We start from the raw sequence: 24,279 nt of genomic DNA on the forward strand, positions 1-24,279 counted from the left end.
TTATTTTAGCTCATATTTTATCTTAGCTGTTTTTAAGGAGGCTGATATTGTTGTCTTCAGTTGCTTCAATTCTTTGAATTGTAATTCAAGACGTGTCCTTTGTTTTTGTCGAACAAAAATTTATTTCGCTTTACCTTAGTTCACAGCTTGTTCAACATTTTGCATGAAATCTTCTCAGGCTCTTAATTCTTCGCTCACTCTGCTCAGAGTCCTTTTAAATAGCAGTTGCGCAGCAAAGCAATCTAAAGTGAGCAGAATCAGTAACGAAAAACGAAATCAAAATAAACCCTTTAGCCTAATTTAGATGCCCACCACTTGAACTTTTTTCTTGTAGGTCTTAGTTAAAATTCTTTTTTGTGTTTTAGCATTATTGCTAGCCCCTGCATCCCCTCATTAAGAAACAGGAGCATGCATGACTACGAAATCTAATAGAAAATAGTTCGCACTTTCAAAATGTTTTAGTATAACGATCAATTTTTTATCTTTTTCTGTTCCTTCAATCCCAATTGGTGTTATGGGAATCTATTGCAGGTATTTTCGGGCAATCTGCCGGGTATGTTTATGGCTATTTTTTAAAATTCTTAAGGGGTTCGTAGCTTTTTGGTACTATAGTTGATTTAATTGCTCTCGAATTCTAGTCATGTGAGTCTTTTATACAAAATTTTGCTTGACCGTTTGTTTGAGAGCAAGTCGCCCGACGTCAGTGAGACGAAGTCGCCCGAGCAATGGCCGAGGGAGCAGAATTTCATTTTGTGAAGGGAGATTTGTAAATTCACACCCCCTAGTGGGGCTTGACTCCATAAGCTTCCCTGCGCCTGTCGTTCGAGAGCAATTTCAACGGCGTTTTTCGTCTGTTTAAATGTTTTTTGTCTCTGTTGGTACACGTTGTTTTGAATTGTGTTTTAAATTTTCATAGGGGAAACTAAAACTGATTATCTGTTCTGTTTCAGTCAATAATTGAAGATCTACCGACAGATCCTGAACTGACGAGACAAGAAATGACCCCAGCTTCCCCAGTTGAGCAACTCAATTCAGAGGTGCTTGTCCCCTCCCCCACTCGTCTGGGTACACGAAGGGGGTCAGCTGTGGGCAGTGGGGGAAGGGTTTCAAGAGGTGCTAGACGTATGCTGAGACGATAACTCAGTCTTTGACTTGATTTAGTGCTATTATTTTTTTGCTAAATCGTAAGAATTCTTCTCTTGTAATTGGCTACGAGGTTCATTTATCCGCTAAGACCATGTTGTGAGCTTCTCCGAATACTTCACCAATCCCTGGCACTCACTCGATTCAATTGTGAGATGAAAAGAATGCAACCTACATTGGTGCCCAGGAAAACCTGAACTCTTAACTCATGAAACTAAGTGAATCCGAAGATAAATCTTGTTTCAATGTATGATTATCCTGTAACCGCTTTGTTCCATTGGATGTAAATTATTACATTATTACAAATTTGTGATGCTGGTCAAAAATTAATCTGTTTACTCAACATTAGCTGATGAGAATCCATTTCCATCTCCGTTTTTCAAACAGTACAGTTAAATTGATCACGCATTGCACTTTTTGATGCATTTACCCTTAAAAAGAGGCCGTTTTTTTTTTTTAAAAATGTGAACTCAAGTTTAGAAATATGAGTAAGGGAATTTTTGGAGGTACTTTGTGCGAATTGTTCTGAAGTGCCGTACTCAAAAAGTGAACGAAAAGGTCAGAAAAAGTGACACACAAATATCTCATTGAACGTTCTTTCAGACGCCGCAGATGCTGTGGACCGTGTTTTTCTTGCTCATTCTTTTCATGGACTACAACGTTTAAAGTTGAGCTTAGATATTTTGCATTTCATTTCTCGTGATGACACTCTTTAATCAAATCCCCCCTCACCCGCTCAACAATCCCATAGTCCACCCTCCTCCAACTGTCGATTTGAACCCCTCTCATCTGGCCCCCTTCGCAACGCTAGAACCCATCGTTTGACAAATCCCCCCCTCAACGCTTGCCCCCCCCACACACCGGCGGTCAACCCCCCATGCATCCCTAAGCGCCAGCTGGCTACTACCGAAGCTAACGTCTCGCCGCTCGTTTGAGGGCAGTTCGCCCGACGTTAGTCGGTTATGTTTGTTTCATCTATTATGTGGCAATCCTTTATTAATAAAAAAATCTATCACTTAATGTGCTGAGAATAGATATGCTAGAGTCGGAACTGGTTACGAGTTTTTGCGAAAGTTTTTTAATGGCCGTTTTTTTCGTCGTCATGGTCTAGTTTTTTTCGTCGTCGTGATTTTTGTTATGACTATATGACGTCACGATCAACTCAAATCTGCTCTGCGGTCATTTTTACTCTAAATAATGGAGCAAGTTTTTTGTTCATCCGTGTGATTTAGCTTTTCGTTAGATGTGACTTAGCTCACTCCAAAGGAGACTTTCCTCGCTTTATTTTCTTCACAAAACAGACTTTCACGACACACACACATTTCAAGGGGATAAGGTCAACTGATGTGTTACTCTAATTAAAGGTTATTTGAGATCAGCTAATAGAAGCAACAATACGTTACACAGATTCTTAATCTAAATGTACTATATCGTGAAAAGATGGGAATTCCTCTTTGTCGGTCTGTATTTTTTATCTTTTTGAGACTGCAGATCTACAAAGCTATATTCTGTCAAAATAAAAAAAATGTTTTTTGCTCTCATATCACTTTTCCTGCGGTTTTTTTCTGAATGGTAGAATAAAACAAAACTAATTATTTTAGTGAGTAGTTGTCTGAGACATATATTTTTTTCTATTTTAAATCTGTTCCAAAATCTTACGGCTTTGGATTTTTTTCAGATATGTTCAAAAAATTTTGTTTCAGAAGTCAAATTGAAGTGCTGATTTGTGAAATTGTTTTTTTTTTAGTTTGAGTGAAAAGTTGGTGCCAAATTGGCTTTGAACCCACTTCGAAATGCGCCGCAGTTCTGGTTCAAACGGAATTAGCAGTTATTTTTTTTCAGCCTCAAGGCAGCGACGAGGTTTCAATTGACCCCATCCTGGTTTTTCTAATTCATATTCTCCGTCAAATTTGAAAGCTCGAAGCAGCTTTTATTCGTTAACCAAAGAGCAGAGGGAAGAGAAAGTAATTTTACTTCATGCTGTTTTTGAAAGAGAGCGATACAAGTAGGTTTGAAAAAAAATCCTAACCGACCTAAATTTTTTGACCACGTGCGGTTTTTTTGCAGTTTTTTAGTTTTTACTTCAATTTTTCGGGTAAAAAGAAATCTCTAAACCATATTAACAAGCAATGGTTTGCTAAGGAGCCTTTTTGACCATCTTAATCTTTTTAATAGCCGCACAGCGATAGCTGGGGCTATTATTGGCCTTCTCTTGGTTTTTTTTCGTGATTTTTGTTCGTGAGTTTTTTTAATTCGCCATTTTTGTTACGACCATATGACGTCACAAGCACTTTAAAACTGCTTTTTGTTCATTCGTTCATGCAATTTCAACTCAAATGCGTCTGTGACGTCATTTTTCGCTCTTATTGGAGCGAGTTTTGTTCATTCGCGTGATTAAATTTTTGGTCACACTTGACTTACCTCACTCTCAAAAATGACTTCCTCACTTTGAAATTGACTTTTATTTACTTTAATTCAAAGAGATAAGGTCAAATGGGTGTGTATCACTCTGAATGAAGGTTATTTGAGAGCAGCTAATAGAGGCAGCAAAAACTTATGCAGATTTTTAATCAAAATATATCACCCTTCAATGAAAAGACAAATTTTTTTGGTCTGTCTTTTTTACTGTTTTTTGAGACTGCAGATCTACGAAGCTATTGCGGCTATTTTTTGGCAATCAGCCAGCTATGTTATTAGACTTATTTATGCAATCTTGAGCAATCTTTTTTGTGATTTCGCAGTTTTGGACTCTTTTTAGCGGTGTTTGTACTTTTACTGTCCTCGGTTATTTCTTTTTGGTTGAATAAGTTTTCTTGTGGATTTTCATGCCCTTTTGATACTGTTATTATCGCTTGAAGCTTGTTCTTGTTGATGAAAATGGTCTGTATTTTAACAATTTTTGCTTAATTTTTATTTATTATAACTAATTACCGTTATTTGCCTTTCAGCGGATTTTGTCATATTCAATCGTTTAATAAGGATTTGTTGTAGTGTTATTGTTACTACGTGAAAACAGTTAGAGGTTTGATAGCACATATTTTTTAAAAAAATATCTCAATTTTCAGTTTCTTGTAACTTTTAATAGCCGCAAAGCGATAGCTGAGGCTATTATTGGCCTTCTCTTGGCTTTTTGTTTCGTCGATGTTTGTTACGACCATTTAACGTCACAATCACTTCAAATATCCTTTTTGTTTATTCGTTTTTGCAATTTCAACTGAACTGCGTGCGTGGCGTCATTTTTCATACTAAGTGAATCGAGTTTTTTCGTTCATTTCGCGTGATTTAGTTTTTTGGTTGGTCACACGTAACTTACCTCACTCTCAAAAATGACTTCATCGATTGATTATCGTCACAGAAATGACTTTCCTCACACGCAATCACACAAAATTCAAGGAGATATGGCCAACTGAGTGTGTTACTCTAGGTTATTTTGGATCAGATAATAGAAGCAATTAAAAAAGATCTACGAAGCTATTGCGCCTATTTTCTGGCTTTCTGCCAGCTTTTTCCCCTGGCTCTATAAGTTTGATATTGTCACCCAAAGATAGGGGCGGTCAATAAAAATTCTATTCATTGTCTCAATGGGCGGGGAAATGCAATAACAATGTGCGACCTTGACGGATTTCAGTGGGAAATGTGAAAGAGAATATTTAACGGGATGAGAAAATGAATAGAAGATTTTGTTGCAATATGGGATATTGAATAAAGATACTCTTAATCAATTGAAATTGTGGACTTGCAGATTTAACAATTTAAAAGTACCAAGATTCGTTAAATTAAATTCTGACCACAAAAAAAATTTTATGATCAAATATATGCCTCTTTTTCGAAATTTGAAAGAATTGGCAATTGATAAGGCTGAGGAAATTTCTTTCGAGTTACAGCTTATTACCAGTGTGGTAAACTAGTGATTTTCCGAATTATATGTGACTTCTGAAAAACCAGCGATTACCTTAGGTTTTTTTGTAAGAAAGTGTCAAATTGACATAAGGCAGGTTTCGCAAATGTTTACTGCGTGTTAATCTTGATGATAAGTTTCATAAGTTTCTTAATCATAAGTTTCATGCGATTGCAATGGTGACAGCACTTGTCTTTGTGCAATGAGAGCCCAAATGATTGCAGCGAAAAAGAAAGAAGGAGAGTAGTTTCATAAGTTTCTTAATCATAAGTTTCATGCGATTGCAATGGTGACAGCACTTGTCTTTGTGCAATGAGAGCCCAAATGATTGCAGCGAAAAAGAAAGAAGGAGAGGTCTGCCGCCCGCTTCTAGACTCATTTTTATTATATACATTCAGTATCTGTATAATGTGTGCAACTTGATAAGCGCGTTGTGGAGGTTGATAAGCGTGTCATTGGAACAACAGGTCTACGGTTTGAATTCTTCCTGGAAACAGAATTTGTGAACGAAATACGTAAAGATTCAAAGGCTCAAAGTGCGGATGGTTGTAAGTGTTGATGATATAAAAGAATGTTTAGTTCAATTCCTTTAGTTTTGCAGAATGACGCTCTTGATCTCTGTCGCCATGTGGTAACTCTCTACTGAGCGATTCTAATAGTTTTCCTACTAATATTTGGGTTCCATGTGGCGTTTTTGTTTCTTTTTTCAAATATTTTCTAAGTGTTTAGCCTCGCAGGCGTACGGTATTCTGCTAAGATGAGAATTGCACTGAGTTTCGCAAGAATCTATTTGACAAAGAATGAATAAATTGTGCGATGCATTTCTTATTTATACTTATTTACATTTTTGTCCAATCAGAATTGAGTTCATTCTAATAAAAGATAGCAAATATTTTATAAGTTCTCTTTGAGTCTGAGTCTTCATGCTCAATAAGGATATTGTATTACAGATTGCCTAATGTCTTCTATGCCTGCTGATGCAGAAAGTAGTGTTAAGGAGAGAAAGCCTCGTCAGATGTCTAGGACAGACTCTGAAGCTTCCTCCACTACCTCACGTGACTCCTCTGCTAGTCTTCACAATCATCACAACGACCCCTTTCTCAGACCACATTTAATACCACAGAAGAGATTCAGAACACTCTCCACGTTAGTATTGTCAGTTAACAAAACACCAATCTTTCGGGTACTTGGGTTTAGATTAATTGTTTTTACAGACATCAACACACAGCGAATAAACTTTCAAACAGTACAGTTGACCTTTCTTCTTTTGAAATATTGATCGATTTTGCACTTATGCAAAAACAGCAAGAATAAATTTGACCATTTTCATTCAAAATACAGAAATTGCAATGTCTATCGCAAACTCTAATAATATTCAACTAGAAAGCCGAGAGCATATCAATCTAAATGAACAAACTGATCCTTCATTGCTATCCCTAACGGAATGAGTTTAACTTAAAAAGGAAGCTTCCCACAAATTATATCTTGACTTACATCAAAGATTACAAAAGATAAATTTATTGAAAATGTGCTCGTTACTTATCAGCGATAACTGCAGGACAAAATATTGGAACAGTCATCTACTGAAGGGGAGGGCACAACCAACCATGAATCAAAATCTCGAAAAAACCAGGTTTTAGAGAAAGTCAGAGATTTTGATTTAATCCCCCTCTAACAAGAACAATCAAATTTGGTTCTTGGTAGCAGCAGAAAAATATAGTTGTGGAAAAATATGAATGCAAAAAACTTAAAACTTTAATTCGTCAAGACGGAACAAATACTGTTTCGAAATTACAAAAAAGCAGCAATGAGTTATTAGATGACATGTTCAGCCTTATTGATACCTGTAAAAAATAAGTTCCAACCTGATGTGTCTGTAGTCATGGAGGTAATACCATTCAAAGAAACCGACTACAATAGATCAAAAAACAATTTAATTGATGATGTTGATGCTGCACTTAAAGAAAGATTGGAATCTCTTGGTGAAAATTTTGTGTTGCTCAAGATGATTAAATTAATACGCTCAATTCCCTCCTTCAACCCAAAGTTCAACCATTATTATTTCCTCTATCATGACAATGTACATTTGAATTTCAATCAGGGCATTCCTTAAAAATCATCTTCTAATGTTCTAAACATCTACTGGCATTTGTGATACTAATAAATTCACCAACTGGAGCTATAAAATGAATAATCGATTTCAAAAACTCCAAGAGCAGTACTGGCCTAATGCAAGTGCAAATCCTAATTTTAACTTGAATTATCATTACCGTTATCAACCATATTAGTAATGATAATTTTTTAAAATGCCGAATTAATTGTAATTTTCTGTTGTATTGAATGAATTTGGTCTCGACTGTTTGATAAACTTAATGTTTTCTAACAAGATATGTTCAATAATTTTCGGAATAATGTTGTTGAGTTCTCAAGTGACTTCCTCGTTTCCCACGTCACTTAACTGAATAACAATTCTTACTCAAATTTGGTCAGAACAAGTCAAGGAGCAAGCATGAAGCTTTAATATCACTAAGATTTTTTTGTCTTAATCAACTTATTTCTTTGGTTCTACATTAATAGTATCTGGCTATTTCTTTTGAGTTCCGGAGATATTGAAACCAGCCCTAGGCCAATTGATTTAATGAAATACATATTCCTTGATTGTCAAATTTATTCAGACAATTTAAAATTACTTCATTTAAATGTACGGAGCATAAAAAGAAAACAACTTCAGTTAAAAGGCCTAATGAATGATGTTGGCGCTAATTGCATCTATGGTCTATCTGAAACATGGCTAGATACAAAGATTGACACTGATTTGATAAAACCCAACAAAATAAACTGTCTTGTTTTTTTGCAATGATCGGGTGAGTTCAAAGGCGGGAGGTGTATTGCTAATTGCTCCTAGGAAACTTAACCAAAAATTACAAGTTGATCTAGCTTTCAAAGGTACTGTTTTTGATACTCTGTGGGTCGACGAAGAATTCTTAGAGCAGTCTGCTATATCAATTGATAGAGCAATTACTGATAACAAAACAATAATTATGATAGGAGACTCTAATATCAATTATTTGGAAAACAAAGAAAAGCAGAATTTAGAAACAATCATTCAACACCGTAGGATCTAAATGTGACTAATAAGCAGCAGGCAACTAGAATTAAAGAGGAAACGGACTCACTTATAGATTACATTATTAATGATGGAAACGAACCCCTTCTTTAAAGTGAAATTTTTGACTCACCGACACACCCAAATCTTTTTGCTCAATTAATTATTCTTCCCACAAAACTTATCAAGAACAAAGTAATTAAAAGACAATTTTATGATAAAACGAATTACAGCACAAAAGATTTTAAACGATCGATCAAACCATTAGATTGGGAAACATTATACAATTCTGCAGTTCCAAGTGAACTGCTACGCTCATTTGAGCAAAAACTTGAACAGCAAATATCCTTCATGCGACAATTTCAAAAAACACCCGTAACAAAAATCTGCTTAGAGAGCAATACCTCAATTCAGAATCTTTCCACGAGTTTTTCAAATTGAAAGCAGAAGTGTGCGCTGGCTATGAAAAAGGTTTTGAGACATTTCATAGTCTTTTAATTGAAAGCTCAACATCAGAGCGCAAGAAATGGAATTTGATCAATGAAGTAAGAAACTCCGTGAAAACGACAACTACATTATACTCTTTAAAAAACTCTTTCAATGAAATTTTTACAGAAAAAAAAACAAATAGCCAACTTACTTAATACAAAACTTAGGAGGAGAATTTTTTGAAAGTAGGAACTATACTGTAGACCTGCCCATGATGAGGCAAAAAAACACCTTTTCCTGTAGATTTGTTACTAAGTTAGAGCGCTTCTTGCTCTTGGAAAATTCAAACTATTAAGTCTTTTTACCATTTCTTCATGGGCATTGCGAGACGCAGCTAGTGAACTAGCTGAGTCTGTTTTTTTAATGAATTTATAAATACAGGAACATTCCCTGCTGAACTTAAAAGAGCCGACATCACTCCACTTTAAAAAAGGAGACCTTGATGATCCTCTAAACTATCGACCAATTTCGTTAACACGAGCATTAGCAAAAGTTTTTGAATCTCTTAAACAAGTTGATGAATATGTACATAAGAATGCCTCGCTTTCTAAAAAACGGTTTGGTTTCAGAAAAAGGTTTTCTACAACAGATGCACTCGGTTTTTAACTGGCCAACTACGACGCAACAAGAACGAGAAAAAAAGTTACTGCAGCAGCATTTTTAGATATATCAAAAGCTTTTCACTCCATTAATCACGAGCTCAAAATTCAAGAGCTTTCCCCTCTTGAATTTTCGTTACCAGCTCAAACTCTAATTACCAATTATCTTTCAAACAGAACACAAAGAGTCGTAATCAATAATGTTAAATTAGGGTGGACTGAAATGGCTCAAGGAGTTCGGCAAGGAAAGTTTTAGGTCCTCTCTTGTTCAATCTATATGTTAATTATCTCAGCGATTTTTTGTCATGTGAAACAATACATAACGCAGATGACACAGTCCTATTAAGCTCTCATGATGAAGTTCTGAAATGCAAATACGAGCTGGAGAAGGCCATAGAAAAGTGTATACTTTTTTTATTTACATTACCTCAAGATCAACAGAGTTTATTATTTTTGTTAGCTCTAATCCTCAAGATGAAACGATATTAAAAGTTTGAGATCAATTAAGAAGTTCGAAAGCAGAAATCAAATATCTCGGTGTTTATATTGACAAAGACCGCAATTATCAAAAACAAGTAAAAATTTTTTCGTCAATAATGGCCCTGGGCATCAAATGCATGTATGCACTCAGGAACATAATTCCCAATATATTTAAAAAAATCATTTTGAACTCTTTTGTTCTCAGTCATGTTCAATATTCTTCTGTATTACTTGCAACTATCAATCAAAATCTCATAACAACACTAGAAAAGCAGTTGAATTGGGCTATCAAAGCTTGTTTTCGCAGACAAAAGTTTGACTTAACCTCAGATCTTAAAATCAATCTTTGTAAACTACCTATTTCGCTGCTGTGATTGCAGGGCTGCCACTTACTGTCATAGCATCATGAATAAAAAGAAGCCTGCTTTCTCAAGCTCAGCTTTGAAATTACCAACAGCAAGTTTTTATATACACGAGCGAACTCAAAAAATTTTAACTGAGACAATTTTAAAATGCAATTTGCGTGAAAAAAAAGTATTATTAAGAGAGGTATTCTGCAGCAAAATTGTTTTCCAAGAAATTATTTGTTGATGTCATACAGTCTTGTGAAGAAGAAATATAAGCAGTTTTTTCTTAATGAGTACAAGAAGGACCCGAAGAAAACCCAACATGGTTCAATTACTTGGAAACATTTTAAGTTCAATTAAATTTCTTTCTGTATTGTATTGAATTTTGTGTTACTGTCGTCCCTCCCGGCCATTACAAGTGATTTCTCTATTCGGTCGATAGTTTAGTTATTATTAATTATAAGTTTTCTTTGTTTATAATTATTAAGTTTCTACACTGCCTATCTCTGTAAATTTTACTATGACTGAAACATATACAGATGTTAGGAGAATTAGTGTTCCTTTTTTTTAATTGCTCTGAATCGAAGTTCGAAGCGATCATTGTCAACGCATGTGCCTTTCTTTTGCAAAAATTTGTCCTCGACCGTTTTCTTTTAGAATATTCTTTCGCTCGCTTGAGTGGTTTGATTTTTCAAAAGAAACTGGATACACCCCCAACGCGCTTTTATCTTAGAGCTCTGAGGTGAGGCTATCTTCCCTATTCTTAAGATAAGCTAGCTACAACCAAACCCAGCCCCTCGCCTGTCGTTCGACGGGTGGCAATGTTTGTAGCAATTATTTGGGTCCTGATAGTCGTTTTAAATGTGATTCTTTTGACTAATCATTTTGTCCGAAAATTTGACTTTTCGTCCCGGAAGAGATTGTAAATGGTAAATCCCCAATGGCATTAAGATGCTGTGCAGGTATCTTAGAGCTTCGTTGAAGCTGCTGAAATGACATAATGTGAAAGACCATTTTGGTGGTTTGGACCGGAGCCCTTTATTCCACCCATGTTGCGTCCAAACATGTTGCGTTTCTTTACACATTTTTAATTGCTCTCAAACAAAGTTTTCGGCATTTATATTTGTCCTGTGGTCTTTTTATGCGATTTTTCGCTTCACTGAAGTTATATTTTTTTGTTGTATTTTTAGGGTCTATCTATCAGATTCCAAGCTGAACGAAATGTAAATTTTAAATTTTTTAAAAAAGTTTTTTAAAGAATTTTGTGATTTCTGGAGTTTTTATTTATAGAGGACAACAAATCTTTTTAAAGCGTGTGCGTGGGTTAATGGATAGATTTTAGCTATACACATCTAGTTTTGGGGACACATTTTCCCCTCTGTCTCTTATATGTCCAACCAGATTTTTTAATAGTCTCTCAGTTAGATGTTTTGTAGATTTTTGTAGTAAACATTGGTTTTGAATACTTAATTATTAAGTCAGACAACTTAGCAATTATTTTTGCAATTTTGTCAAGTTTTTGTAATTTCTGTCTTTGTGTCGTAAGTGTTCACTTGAACTCCTTGTGAGCTTGCAGTTGTTTTGCGTAGATTTTTGAAATTCAATCTTGGTTATAAGAACAGAAACCGGTTTTAATTTTGAGATTTTGGACAGCATTTTGATGTTCTTGCCTGCCTCTACATGTTTCTGTCACGTCAAACAAGATTTCTATTTCAGTTGTTTTGAATTACCTAACTTCAATCTTATATATAATTTAAATGCCAGTATTTTACTTGTCTTTAAATTGTTTGACTGTTTTTTGTCTGCTTGGCTGGTAAGTTGTGATGTTCAATTAGTCCATTGACCAGGTCCAGTATTTGTCAATTTTAATTCAATTTTTCGGATTGTATTCCAGAATTTGTATGCTTTTTTTACTTAGGCTAACAGAAATTTCGCCAAATTTTGCCGCTTTTTCGAAAGTTTGAATGAAATCGTTGTGAATTCTGTGCTTGTTTCATTCTGCGCTCTTTCTCAGAGTGCTGTTAAACATCAGTTGCTTAATAAATCAGTCTATAATGAGCTCAATCATTATCGAAAAGGGACATTATCTTTTGTACAGAAACGTCGCAAAAGTTCGAAAGCTTAACTTCTAGCGAGTTTCTTCAACTCATTTGCATGAGGTGACAAATGTTGTGAGCCGAAAATAATTTAATTTTTTTTGCTTTTAGCAAAGCGTCTTTTAAGTGTTATAATTGTTTTGCACCTAATTTCACAAAATCGAAGTCCAAAATAAGCATGGTCAATCTAAGTCCAATCTAAGTTTTGTGGAAATCTAATTTCTACAAAATTTTTGCCTAATTTCTACAGAAATTCCGTTTGCCTAATCGAGCTGTCGCCCCCGTTAAAACTAACAATGATTGACAGGTGGTGAAGTGTTTGATTTGCTATTTTATGCAAAGTATCGTATTTTGACGGCTGTGTAGTCCTTTGATATGTTGCAGATGTGAGCGTACGTTACCAGACAGGGTGCGTGGAAAGATCATCGAGTTTTGCCGTGTTAAGGGCTTCGGATTCATCCGCTGTAACCCAGAAGAACACATCACACTACAAGGCTTTTCACATGATGATACAGTATTTGTTCACATCTCAGAGTGAGTGAAATATACTGCGATCACTTGTCACTCAGCTCAAGATGACCTTAGAACGGCAAGCTTAGAGAGAGAGAGAGAGAGAGAATATGGAGTGCTTTTTGTTCAAGCATCGTTCTGAGAGAGAGCGAGAAAAGTAGGAATTAAAAAAATTTGCGCTAAGAGGGCGAAAATTTTTGATCACGTGCGGCTTTTCAACAGCTGTTTTTTAGTTTTAACTCCGAGTTTATCCGATAACGGTGTTTGTTTCAATCAACTAAACTGGTATTAATGCGTTTGGAGGCCTTTTTGATCATCTACTAAAATATTAGACTGTCAGGCGCAATTTTGAGCTATTTTTTGGCATTTTGTCCTGTAGGATGTTTTTTTGCAGTTTTTGTATTCTTTTTTCCTTTTTAAGATCTTGGGAGTTTTTGGTTAATTTTTAACACACACATAGTGGTGTGTGTTAAAAAGGGGGTAATTTTAATCTATTTTTTGCCTATTTTCGTCTTAAATGTTTAGCCAATTCTGAAGTAGGCTTTTGTCAATAGCTTTTCTTGGACACTATTCAACCTTGGAGACTAATAAGCCTATATTACCGCAAAATATATTTGATGGAAGCGCGTTCCGCAAAGAATTGTGCGGCAAATTAATTGCAGTATAATCCCTTGCTAATATTGCTAATAAAACTATTATATAGGCATTGCTAATAAGACCAAGGTTTTATACATCAAAATTTCTACTGAAAAAAATTATACTTCCAATTTTTTACTGCATTTTTATGGTTGTTTAGGGTTTCTCTGACTGACTAGCGAAAATGGAGTAGTTATAAGGCGTGATATCTTTTCAAAGTGTTTCAAAGTCAGTTGAGAAGAAGGTATTTAAACAGATTTTTGGTTTTTGAAAGCGAGTTTTCTTCACGTGCGGCAATTTTTTTTCGCTGTCTTCTCATTTTCTTTACGAATACTTTTTAAAGGTGATACATGTTCTAACAAAGCTTAATCGCAGTTGTTTGAACCCCACAAAACGAAACTGTAGGTTTTCAAGAGTTGGACGCTATTTGACTTAATAAAATGTTAGTGATTTTTAGATTTTGCCTGTTTTTGCCGTTTTTTTAGTCTTATTAATCGGGGGTCTCAGTTGCTCTCTGTTGATATTGATTCATATTATTATAATGATCTGAAAAGAAATTAAACCGTTTTTACGAATTCGACAAAATTTGTTTTCAAAAAATTAAACGAGTTTTTTTGTTTTTTTATCGTGTTTTATCGTTCTATAACTCAGTCGCATTATTTACAGGCTCTATGTAGCTCCCTTATGAGTTGGAATTCGAATGAATTGAAAATATTTTATTCATATATAAAGTTTTTCACGACTTTGACACGACAGGTGTTCAAAAAACATTATTTTCTATTGATGAAAAAAAAATAAATTATTTTCCAGATATGAAAAAAATATGAACAAAATATTATTTTCTATTCATGAAAAAAATAAAGATGAATTTATTTGATGAAATTATTTTCTATTGATGAAAAAAAATAAATTATTTTCCAGATATGAAAAAAATATGAAAAAAATTTCTAATTGATGAAAAAAAAATAAATTATTTTCCAGATATACGTTTCGGCCGTTCTCGTGTTATCTTTCCTCTGTTAGTGGCTCAAAAGGATTAGTAAATTTAATTCGCAGACTCACTCTATTCATCTCTCAATCTGCTGAGAGTGCTTTTAAACAGCGTTTGCTCAACGACGCAATTCAAAAGGAACAGAGTTACTATAAAACAACGAAATCAGAAAAATGAACGGGATAAACCCATGAAACCCAATTTTAGATGCCCACTTCTTGAACTTTGTTCTTATAAATCTTAGTTACCATCTCTAATGGTTATTGGTATTGATACTAGCCACAGTTCCTCTCGCTAAGAAGCAGGAGTGCGTTCAACTCCAAAATGACATCAAAATAGTTCTCATTTTAAAAAATTACAAAAATCAATTTTCATTATTTTCCTCCAATTACAATCCTGCTTATGGGAATCAGTGGTGGCTAATTTCCGGAAATCTGCCGGGTATGTTTTATTCGGGAGTCCCGTGCTGTTTGATGCATAAGTTTTGTTGTCCAACATACAATAGCTTTAAAGATATGCCTCCAAGGTAAGGAAAAATGCTATTAGTGGAAGACGACGAAAGTAACCTTTTTCGCGAAGTTCAAATTGTTTAATAGCCGCACAGCGATATATGAGGCTATTATTTGCCTTCTCTTGGTTTTTTACAATTCAAAGAATTTGAATTGTATTGGGGCGCTGTCTTTTTTTAAAGATCTGTTCACCCATTTTCATGATTTTTGAAGTCAAATTGGAGTAGTGATTTTGGTCACGCCGAAACAGCAAGTGGAGCAAAAAAGCGAGTGGTTTTGCGGCGTGATTTTTTTTCGCTCTAAGTTTAAAGTAAAGTGAGAAAACGGTGTTTGAACAAAAATTCGATTTCTCTCTAGTGGTTTTTTGTTCACATGCGGCAGTTCCACTTAGATTTTTTTTCAATTTTTTGGATTAATTTTTTTTTCTAAATAGTTTGCCCAATCAATTCATAATTCATTCTAGGCCTAGTTTTTTTTGTTTAAATCAAGTTTTCGTGTCTGGCTACTGGTTTTTTGTTCACATGCGGCATTTTGACATTGATTTTCTGTTTTTTTAAAAAAAATTTTTTGACCTGATTTTTTTTTAGAAATGGTTGAATATTCTTATGTCATTCTTATTTCATCGTCAAGATTTTTGTTACGACCATATGACGTCACAACCACTTCAAATCTGCTTTTTGTTGATTCGTTCATGCAATTTCAACTTAATTCAAAGAGATACAATCAAGTGAATGTTTGTCACTCTAAATGAAGGTTATTTGAGATCAGCTAATAGAGGCAGCAATAACTTATACAGATTTTTATCAAAATATAAAATCTCACCCTTCAATGAAAAGACATTTTTTGGTCTGTCTTTTTTACTGCTTTTATTTGAGACTGCAGTTCTAGGAAGCTATTGCGGCTATTTTTGGCAATCTGCCAGCCATGTTTTTGCTTTTTCCTTTCAAGTCCTCGACCACAATGAAAGTGAAATCACCTGGTTGTTATTTTTAATAATAAGAGACTATTAAAGTTTTTTTTGTCGAGAAAAATGAATCGCTAAAAACGTCAAGTTTCCAAAAAATTGCAGTTACTGCGTATGTTAAGCGCTATAATTTTGTGGTCACAAGCAGCTGCTTTAAGTCAACGACGAGTAAATGAGTCGCTTGACAACTTTTCGATCATTTTTTTTGCGCATACTAAAAATTTTCAAATTCAGAGCTGAAATAGAACTTGGACAAAAGAAAGATGTCTGAAATAACTATAAAGCTATAATAATCCACACTGGTCATTTCTACAAAACTCTTCCACGTTCTTCGAATTTCATGAAAATTGACAAAAAAATTGGATTTTCCACTAGGCACGCTCCCAGAGTAATGGAAAATATTTCAGTAAAAAAATGACACGTCAAAATGAACGATCAGTCAATGTTTTACGATAAGCCAGTAAGTTGCTTAAATATATTTCCGTGTTTTGACTATCACTGAGAATGAATTTTTCAAAATATAAATGAGATTAGAAGAAATTTTTCACAATTTAATTCTTATTGTAAAAAAACTTAAGTCACACTCGAAATCAACAAGGTAGTTCTTGATTGATAATCAATATTAATTAAGTCACTTCTTAGGTAAGGTCAAACTGGTACAAAACAACCCAATTCGATGCCGTGCCCAACTAAGCAATTAGTTTGAATACGACGAGATGGACAGAAGTGAGAAATTTTCGCCTCAAAAAGGGCAGGTTTGAGTGAGCCTTTGAAAAGGGTTTTTTGAAAAAGGAATTGAGTGAGCCTTTAAAAAGTGTTTGAGATTTACCTCAACTCACTTTTCCGCTCATTAACTTTCTGGGTAACTCCTTTGAATGTGGTGGTTGTTTATGTAGACGGACGAACGTTGATATAGTCTGTTTGTGGCACGGAAACAAAAAATTTGTCGTATAATGAAACCGTATACGGATGTCAACCACCATTTCAAATAAAAGCATAAACAATATCTCTAACACAGACTGACAGATGAACAGACCAAGGGCAATTTTAAAAAAAAAGTATATTAATCAGAGTATTTGAGTCTTTTTTGCTTAATGGGGAGATAAATCGGTTTGTATGTGTTTTTCTGCAACCATCTGTGATCATTTTGTTAAAATGAGTGATATCGTGTTACAGTATCCAAGACACGTTTGTTCCTCTCGTGGAAGACGAAGTAGTGTTCAAACTGTGCCCAATCCCTCCCAAGTTTGTCAAGTTCCAAGCAGTAGATGTCCACTTGCAGAACATAGACATCAACGTACACAAGAAATGGTCAGAGCCCTTCGACCCAGTAGACGACAGTGGAGACACCAGCAGGACTCCCGTTGCCATGGCAACCAGTCCAGTCAGAGAACCCATCAGGTCCTCAATTGACTAATGATATTGTACAACTACTGATGCTATTGCTAAGCTGTTTCTCAACAGATATGTTTCCTTTAACTCTGTATCCTTTAACGGCATCTAATTCGTATGGGGAACCGAAACATAATATTTTTAGTCTTTATTTACATGTGAAACCAAGTAATGTTGGTCATAATTTTTAAGTTAAGTGATTCTTTAGAGGTCACGTGACTCCAGAAGTTACGTGACTTGTTTCGAGATTGTTGGCTCCAAAGCTACAACACTTTGATTATGGCATTGAGAATGTCTGGCATTAATCGAGAACCGCTTAGCTGTTCGAAAAAAAATCCAGTTTCTAAGTGACCAGCGGAGTCGTGTAACCTTGTTGGAAAGTTTTAAAATGACCGAGGTTTTAAAATCTGGCTATGTATATTGGAAAATCTGACAATATGGAATCTGGCATGTAAGAACTTGCACGTGCGTGTTTCAAATTAAACTTTTGGAGTCAGTTAACCAATCCCCTTAACTATTCAATTTCGGCTGAGTATAAAAAACATGTTCTACATGGAGATACGGAAACTTATTGAGAAACCAGAAATATCTCTATTGTGCTATTTGAGAGTAATCATCAGCTGCTAGAGCTGCTATTTTATTCTAGTTGTTCTAACATAAAACGAAAATTGTGCGCCAACATGGTCTAATTATTCAGAGTAGCTTATGTTTATCTATTCATCCTGTTAAATTAATGATTAATATTGAAATATATACTAGGATTTATTGTTAATATCAAGCAATTATTGATGAGCTGCTTAATATTGATCTTAGCGAGTAAGTTCAAATCATAAAGGTCGTTTGTTTGAAAAAAAAATTTCCACTTTTTTGCTTTGATCGAAATGGTAAAAGTCAAATGACTGAACATGTACATACATGTATAGAAATAATTTTGTGTAGAGTATATACGATTTCATATGAATGAATAATTAATATTCAGAACTTGCACTTACTCGCTTAGGTTTTGCCGCTGAAGCTTATCAGGATGACATATATTTTGTTATTGTTGTTATTTCTCATGCTGTCAAAAGATGTGTGCTTTAAGCTCTGACCATATATTTTGTACCCCTTATTGATGTAATTCATTCTTTTCCACACAAGTTGTCGACTCATCCAAGACTACTGCCGTTAGTATGGATAAACTCATTTGAAGATACAACTTCGATGAAAACAAGTCATAAATTCAGAACTAGTTTTTGCAAGTGTAGAAAATGGGAATTCATTCTTATCATAAACACTGAATTCAATGTTGAAAAGATAACAATCTAGAAAATGGGTTAGTGCTTTTAATCGAATTTGTTAAGATCCAATTGATTCACATTTGACTTTGATGCAACAAGAATACCTCAATATTTTGGATTTTTTGTCACCGTATATTTCATTATCGCTGCGCAGATCTTTTTTCTGAATGTTTCCTTTTAAAAGCAGCTCCTTGAAATTCCTTGCACAGAAATCACACAATGTTAAATCGTATCTCGGTTAAAAAATGTCACTGTTTCTGAGCTGCGATTTTTAAGTGCAGCTGCTATTGGCTTCACTTCTTATTTTTGCGTCTCAATTAATTTTAATTGTATTGGTGCGGTGTCTTTTGACTGGAAAAGAACTCTCGGTGGAGCGTCATTGTTATACATTATTTGGTTGGAGTTATTGCATTACTCAAAAAAAGAAATTTCGTATGTGAATGTTAAAAAAAGCTGCTGAAAAAACAAGAGAACGACGAGCACGTCGTTTTTAGTTCATAACATAATGAGAGCAAGGTTGGGTTTGCAAAATTTTGGCTATGCGATCGATAATTTTCGTTCAGATGTGGCATCTTAAAACAGTTTTAGTTTAAACTCCATCGTTTTCAGTAGCAAACTGGTTTCAATGGATAACAGTACCAATTTCTACGGTGTTGGCGTTTCTAGGTAAATTGGTAGTTATTTTTGTTTCAGTTGTTAATTGTTCTGGCGGCGTTGAAATTGTCTATCTGTTTTGTTCAAAAGTTTCAATTGTACTTGTCGAAAATGGTGTGGGGGTGCTTGTTGCCTGAAGATGTTCATCCTTTTCTGTTAATTATGCAGTAAAAACATAACACATTTAAAAAAAATGCTTGTTTTTGATGATTTTTAAGTTTGTGTTCTGATTTGGCCTGACTTTATTTACCGGTTCACGTCTTACATTTGCCTTTGCAACAAAAGGAGACTAATCACGTTTCTGTGTATTTGCAGGTTAGCTGCTAAGTCTTAACAAAAATCGCAGATTTTTAATAGCCAAAAATCTACAGCTAGGGCTGTTATTGGCATTCTCGTAGGGTTTTTCTGTATTATTCTGCAGGGTTTTTATTTTTGTCCCGGTTTTTGCGGTCATTTGAGTTCATACAATATCGACTGAATTGCGTGCGTGACGTCATATTTCATTTTTACTGGAGCGAGTTGATTTGATTCACGTGATTCAATTTTTGGTCACACGATACTTCTCTCAAAAATGATTTCGTCAAACTGAAATTGACTTTTCTTTACTTTAATTCAAATGGAAGGTCAAGTGAGTGCGTGTCACTCTAATTGAAGGCTACTTAAGAACAACAAATAGAGGCTATATAGGTTCTTAAGGTTCTATGTATAGGTTCTATAGGTTCTAATAAGTTATATAGGTTCTCAAACAAAATTTAACATCTCCGTTCACCAGCCTCCACCTGGCGCTTTGGACCCGCTCTCGCGCAGCCCTCCCGAACCTACCCCAACCGTAATTGCAGCATCCCTTAGCCCTAGTTGGATATTACCGAAATCAACCAGAGGTCCATTCGCGTGACGTTATGCGGTTCTAATTTTCACTGTTATTTTAAAGTAGTAATGAAAGTGTGTTTGAAAAAAACTGCTTTCTCGCGAGTAGTTTCATGTTCACATGGGGCAATTTGAGTTTGTTTTTTTAATAGCCACTAAGTGATAGCTGGGGCTAATATTGCCTTTGCAGGTTTTTTTACAGTTCAAAGAATTTGAATAAAATTTTGGGCGCTGTCTTTTAATACCTTTACACATTTTCTTGACTTCGAAGACAAATTTGAGTGATGATTTTGGTCACAACCAACAGGAAGTGGAGTGATAAAGCAAGTGGTTTTGCGGTGTGAAATTATTTCACTCTAAGTTTAAAGTAGAGTGAGAAATCGATGTTTAAAAGAAAATTCGCCTGTGGTTTTTTGCTCTCATGCGGAAATTTCACTTCAATTTTTAATGTTTTTTCAATTTTTTGGGTCGGATTTTTTTCTAAATGGTTTTCCCAATCCATTCATTGTTCATTGTATGTCTAGTTTTCTGTTTGAACCAAACTTCTATTTCTCGCTAGTGGTTTTTTGTTAACATGCGGCATTTGTACCTTGATTTTCAGTTCTTTTGGAAATGGTTTTCCCAATTCACTCATCTGTTCTAGGTCTAGTTTTCGTTTAGTTATTGAAAATTCTTTGAATTGTACATCATCCATGTATAATTATTTAAAGCTTTAATTTTAAAGCTATAATTTTATATATGCTATAATATAAAGTAGAGTGAGAAAATGGTGGTTGAACAAATTTTCGCTTTCTCGCTAGTTTTCGTTAACCTTGATTTTTTTTATTTATGGGATTGAATTCTTTTTTCATTGGTTTTCCCATTCCGTTCGTTATCCAATCTAGATTTAGTTTATTCGATGAAAGTTCTGTGATTTTTATGTCAGAATTTGTCCTGCTATGATTTTTGATTTTATCGGCAAGATTTTTAGTACGGTCATATGACATCATAATCACTTAAAATCTGCTTTTTCTTTTTTTCAGGTTATTTTAACGGAAAGGTGTGCGTGAAACCAATATTAACTTTTAGTGGAGCTAGTTTTTTGTTCATTCGCGTGATTAGGTTTTCGGTCACACGTGACTTACAGCACTCTCAAAAATTATGTACTCACTCCGACAATGATTTGTTTCTGTAATTCAAAGAGTTGAAGTTACAAAAGTATGTGGCACTTTTGTTGAGGTTATTTGAAAGCAGCTAATAGAAGCAGCAGACAACCAAATTTAACTTATCAAAAGCTATTAATAAAGAACATTAGAGTCTGTTTTTTATTAATTGGTCTCGAACGAAGTTTGAAGCAATTGTTGTCAACGTATCGGTCTTTTTTATGCAATTTGTTTGCTTAAGCTTTTTGCGCTTTTGTTCTAGAACATTCTATGACTTCTCAAAATATTTTTTCACGCTTCAATTCTTCATTTTGAGTAATTTCAATTGCTTTCATTCCTAATTGAATTTCGTTGTAAATATAAAAGCGATTGTTAGCGCGTGATTCTCGAAGCCGCTATAGCTCTGTGGTTCAGATGTCAGATTGCTATCCTAGAGGTGCTGGGTTTGAACACCTATGATGTCCGAGTTTTTAAGCCCATAAAACGATTTCTAAATAAAACCCTTGAATAAAATCTGTCGTTCGAGAGCAATTCATCCGACGCTGGTTTATCTTTCTGGGACTGCAGATCTCAAAAGCTATGTCGACTATTTTTTGGCAAGCTACCAGATATGCTCTCAAATAAATCGATATTATACAGCCAAATTTGGAGCGATTTCATCATAAGATTTTTCTCTCGGTTTGTTTTGGTTATGAAGTGTTTAATAATTTTCGATCCTTTTATTTACTCTGTGTTACATGTTTTGTGCAGTCGAGTTAGATTATGGTTCTTCTATTGGTTCTCAATTAAATCGATTTTATACAGCCAATTTTGGAGCGATTTAATCATAAGATTTTTCTCTCGATTTGTTTTGGTTATGAAGTGTTTAATAATTTTCGATCCTTTTATTTACTCTGTGTTACATGTTTTGTGCAGTCGAGTTAGATTATGGTTCTTCTATTGGTTCTCAGTTAAATCGATATTATACAGCCAATTTTGGAGCGATTTAATCATAAGATTTTTCTCTCGATTTGTTTTGGCTATGAAGTGTTTAATAATTTTCGATCCTTTTATTTACTCTGTGTTACATGTTTTGTGCAGTCGAGTTAGATTATGGTTCTTCTATTTTTCTGCATTTTCTTGCATATATTTTGTGAGTGAGAACTTTTTCCTGTTTTTTCTATAAATTTAGCTCGTAATCTTTCTCGTTTCTCTAGACTATATTCTTGTTTTTATTGGCTTCTAAATTAGCTATTAAAAGCCGTTGCCGAGTCTTGCAATCAAAAATTAGCGCAATTAAGGTGGGCATTTATTCTGCCTAAAGCACAACACGGATATCTCAAGGTTAGTTGTACGCCTGATGTAGACAAGTTTTAGTTTTTAGCGCCATATTGGTGCGCGTGACAAAAAACCACAGCTGGAATCAATTTTTTCCTCTGAGATAAGGCACATTCCTTTGACTATTCTTTTTCATTGGTCGTATTTAGTCCTTGCTTTCTTTCGTTCTAAAGTTTGTTTTCTTTTCATTCCCATGTCTTGGCTTCAAATTACAATTAGATATGCTGACGAATGATGGATAAAAAGATGCCACTGTCTCGCGTGAATGTGGAGGTTAAATGAATCTGCTCTTGAAGTGCGTGATAGACTATTGTACCAAAAAGCTACGTAGCGCACGATTTGTGCGCTATAAGGGTTACTTTTGCTCAAAACGTTTGCTTCGCGCTACGGCTTGAAATTTTGAAATTTTAAACTCGTTTAGACGCGTTCTCTTTCTCAGTTTCTCCTGTTACACAGAAAAAAAGGTTAATCTGTTTTGTTAATTTATTGTTTGCCACGCTGTTGCAATTGATAATGTCCAACTTTGATAGTAAAAAACAAGAGCAACTCAGCTTAAAATTAGGCTCTACTATACAGTATGCATACAAACTACAGTAGAAGTGTAAAAGGGGGTCTCTAGTGAAAGAATTGTTTAAAAAAATGGACCGAGATTTCCTGGCAATATTTTGAGTTTGCACAAGCAATCAATTATATCGTGAGGACGATACATCAGATGAGCACACACTGGAACGAAAGGTACTCGAAAGGCCACAATTATTCCTCGATTTGAATGCATTTGAAAACTTATGGACACTTCCGAAGCGAGAATTGCGAAAACCGAGAGAACTTTAAGAAAAATTGGAAGAATAATCGTCAAAAACTTGACTCAGAATTCCTTATGAAATTGTCGGAAAACTTTGCAAACTGTCTACTATATATTGGAAAAATTAAAAGCGTAACACGTTACTAGAGAGCTGATTTGAACTCAAAATGTTGTATTATTTGACATTTGTGCCGCTTTTTCAAAATTTTCTTGGTGTACGTAGCTTTATGGTACTATAGTGTATAACTGGGCTGCTGGCAGACTGCTCACCCAGGTGCATATGACTACTATAATCCAATACCAGCGTCTTCTCCGGAATTAGGGACTGCAAAGTTTTATGAAATAGAAACAATTTTGGGTGCTTTATAAGCATCAGCCGTAAATTTGCAATATGTATATTTCGAAATTTTGGTTGCGTTTGAATGTTGTGCAGCACCCAGTCCCGTACCTCTCCTAATACGGTGTCTGTGCTGGCAAAGACGAAATGAGGGATTTGTTGAATATGTTGCCTATCACGGAGTTGGAAGAGAGAAGATTAGAACTAGCCGTGAGGGAAATGATGACGATTGATGAATAGCTTAGCAATAGGTAGGCTGGTGTCTGTGTTGATGAATTAGCTTGCTGATTGGGATCCAAAGTAATTCGTGGTGTTTTGATGTTGCTTTGCGCCTTTTGATTTTGTTAGATGAAGCCATTTTAAGAAACAGTTTCATTCGATTTATTTTAGTAGTTATGCTCAGTTTTAGCCGGATTTCTACTGAGTTATTCATGGGTTGTTGTTTATCAGACATATTTGAGTTAGAATTCTGAGGGTAGCATTCTCATTTAAATGTTAAAGTTGTATTTGTTATCGCGTTACGAGTGAAAGAATGTTTTGCAGTGTTGCGTATGTGTGAATGAGTTGCAGATGAAATGCAATTTAATTGTGTTGAAAGAGTTGTAAATTTGTTTACTTGTATTTGCGATTTTTAGTGTAGAATTATGTAATTGAAGTGTGTTACTTGAATCTAAATTGTCATGCTAAGTTCAAGTGTTTTGCAAAGCATGTGTATGACCG

At 34.8% G+C, this 24,279-nt stretch overlaps 3 protein-coding genes across 8 annotated transcripts in view; all 3 read left to right on the forward strand.

The window, feature by feature from the left end:
• Window positions 1–1,486, forward strand: part of LOC142349759 (uncharacterized) — a 61,147-nt gene extending 59,661 nt beyond the window's left edge. For all 4 annotated transcript variants that reach the window (XM_075401517.1, XM_075401518.1, XM_075401520.1 and 1 more), the window contains one exon: window positions 951–1,486. In XM_075401517.1, coding sequence (XP_075257632.1) covers window positions 951–1,139 — 189 coding nt within the window. In that variant the 3' untranslated portion in view covers window positions 1,140–1,486. The remainder of the gene's footprint in view (window positions 1–950) is intronic.
• The window catches only part of LOC142349646 (zinc finger FYVE domain-containing protein 1-like), a 482,388-nt gene that overhangs the window by 130,317 nt on the left and 327,792 nt on the right, over window positions 1–24,279 (forward strand). The gene's annotated exons all lie outside the window — the stretch shown is intronic.
• On the forward strand, window positions 5,972–17,303 carry LOC142349285 (cold shock domain-containing protein CG9705-like). The gene is made up of 3 exons (XM_075400752.1): window positions 5,972–6,187; window positions 12,543–12,692; window positions 16,945–17,303. Exons 1-3 carry the CDS (start codon window positions 6,000–6,002, stop codon window positions 17,183–17,185), a joined length of 579 nt encoding a protein of 192 aa, XP_075256867.1. The 5' UTR covers window positions 5,972–5,999; the 3' UTR covers window positions 17,186–17,303.

Source organism: Convolutriloba macropyga, chromosome 11 (genome assembly GCF_964194025.1).
Source record: "Convolutriloba macropyga chromosome 11, txConMacr16.3, whole genome shotgun sequence".
Lineage (NCBI taxonomy): Eukaryota > Metazoa > Xenacoelomorpha > Acoela > Convolutidae > Convolutriloba > Convolutriloba macropyga.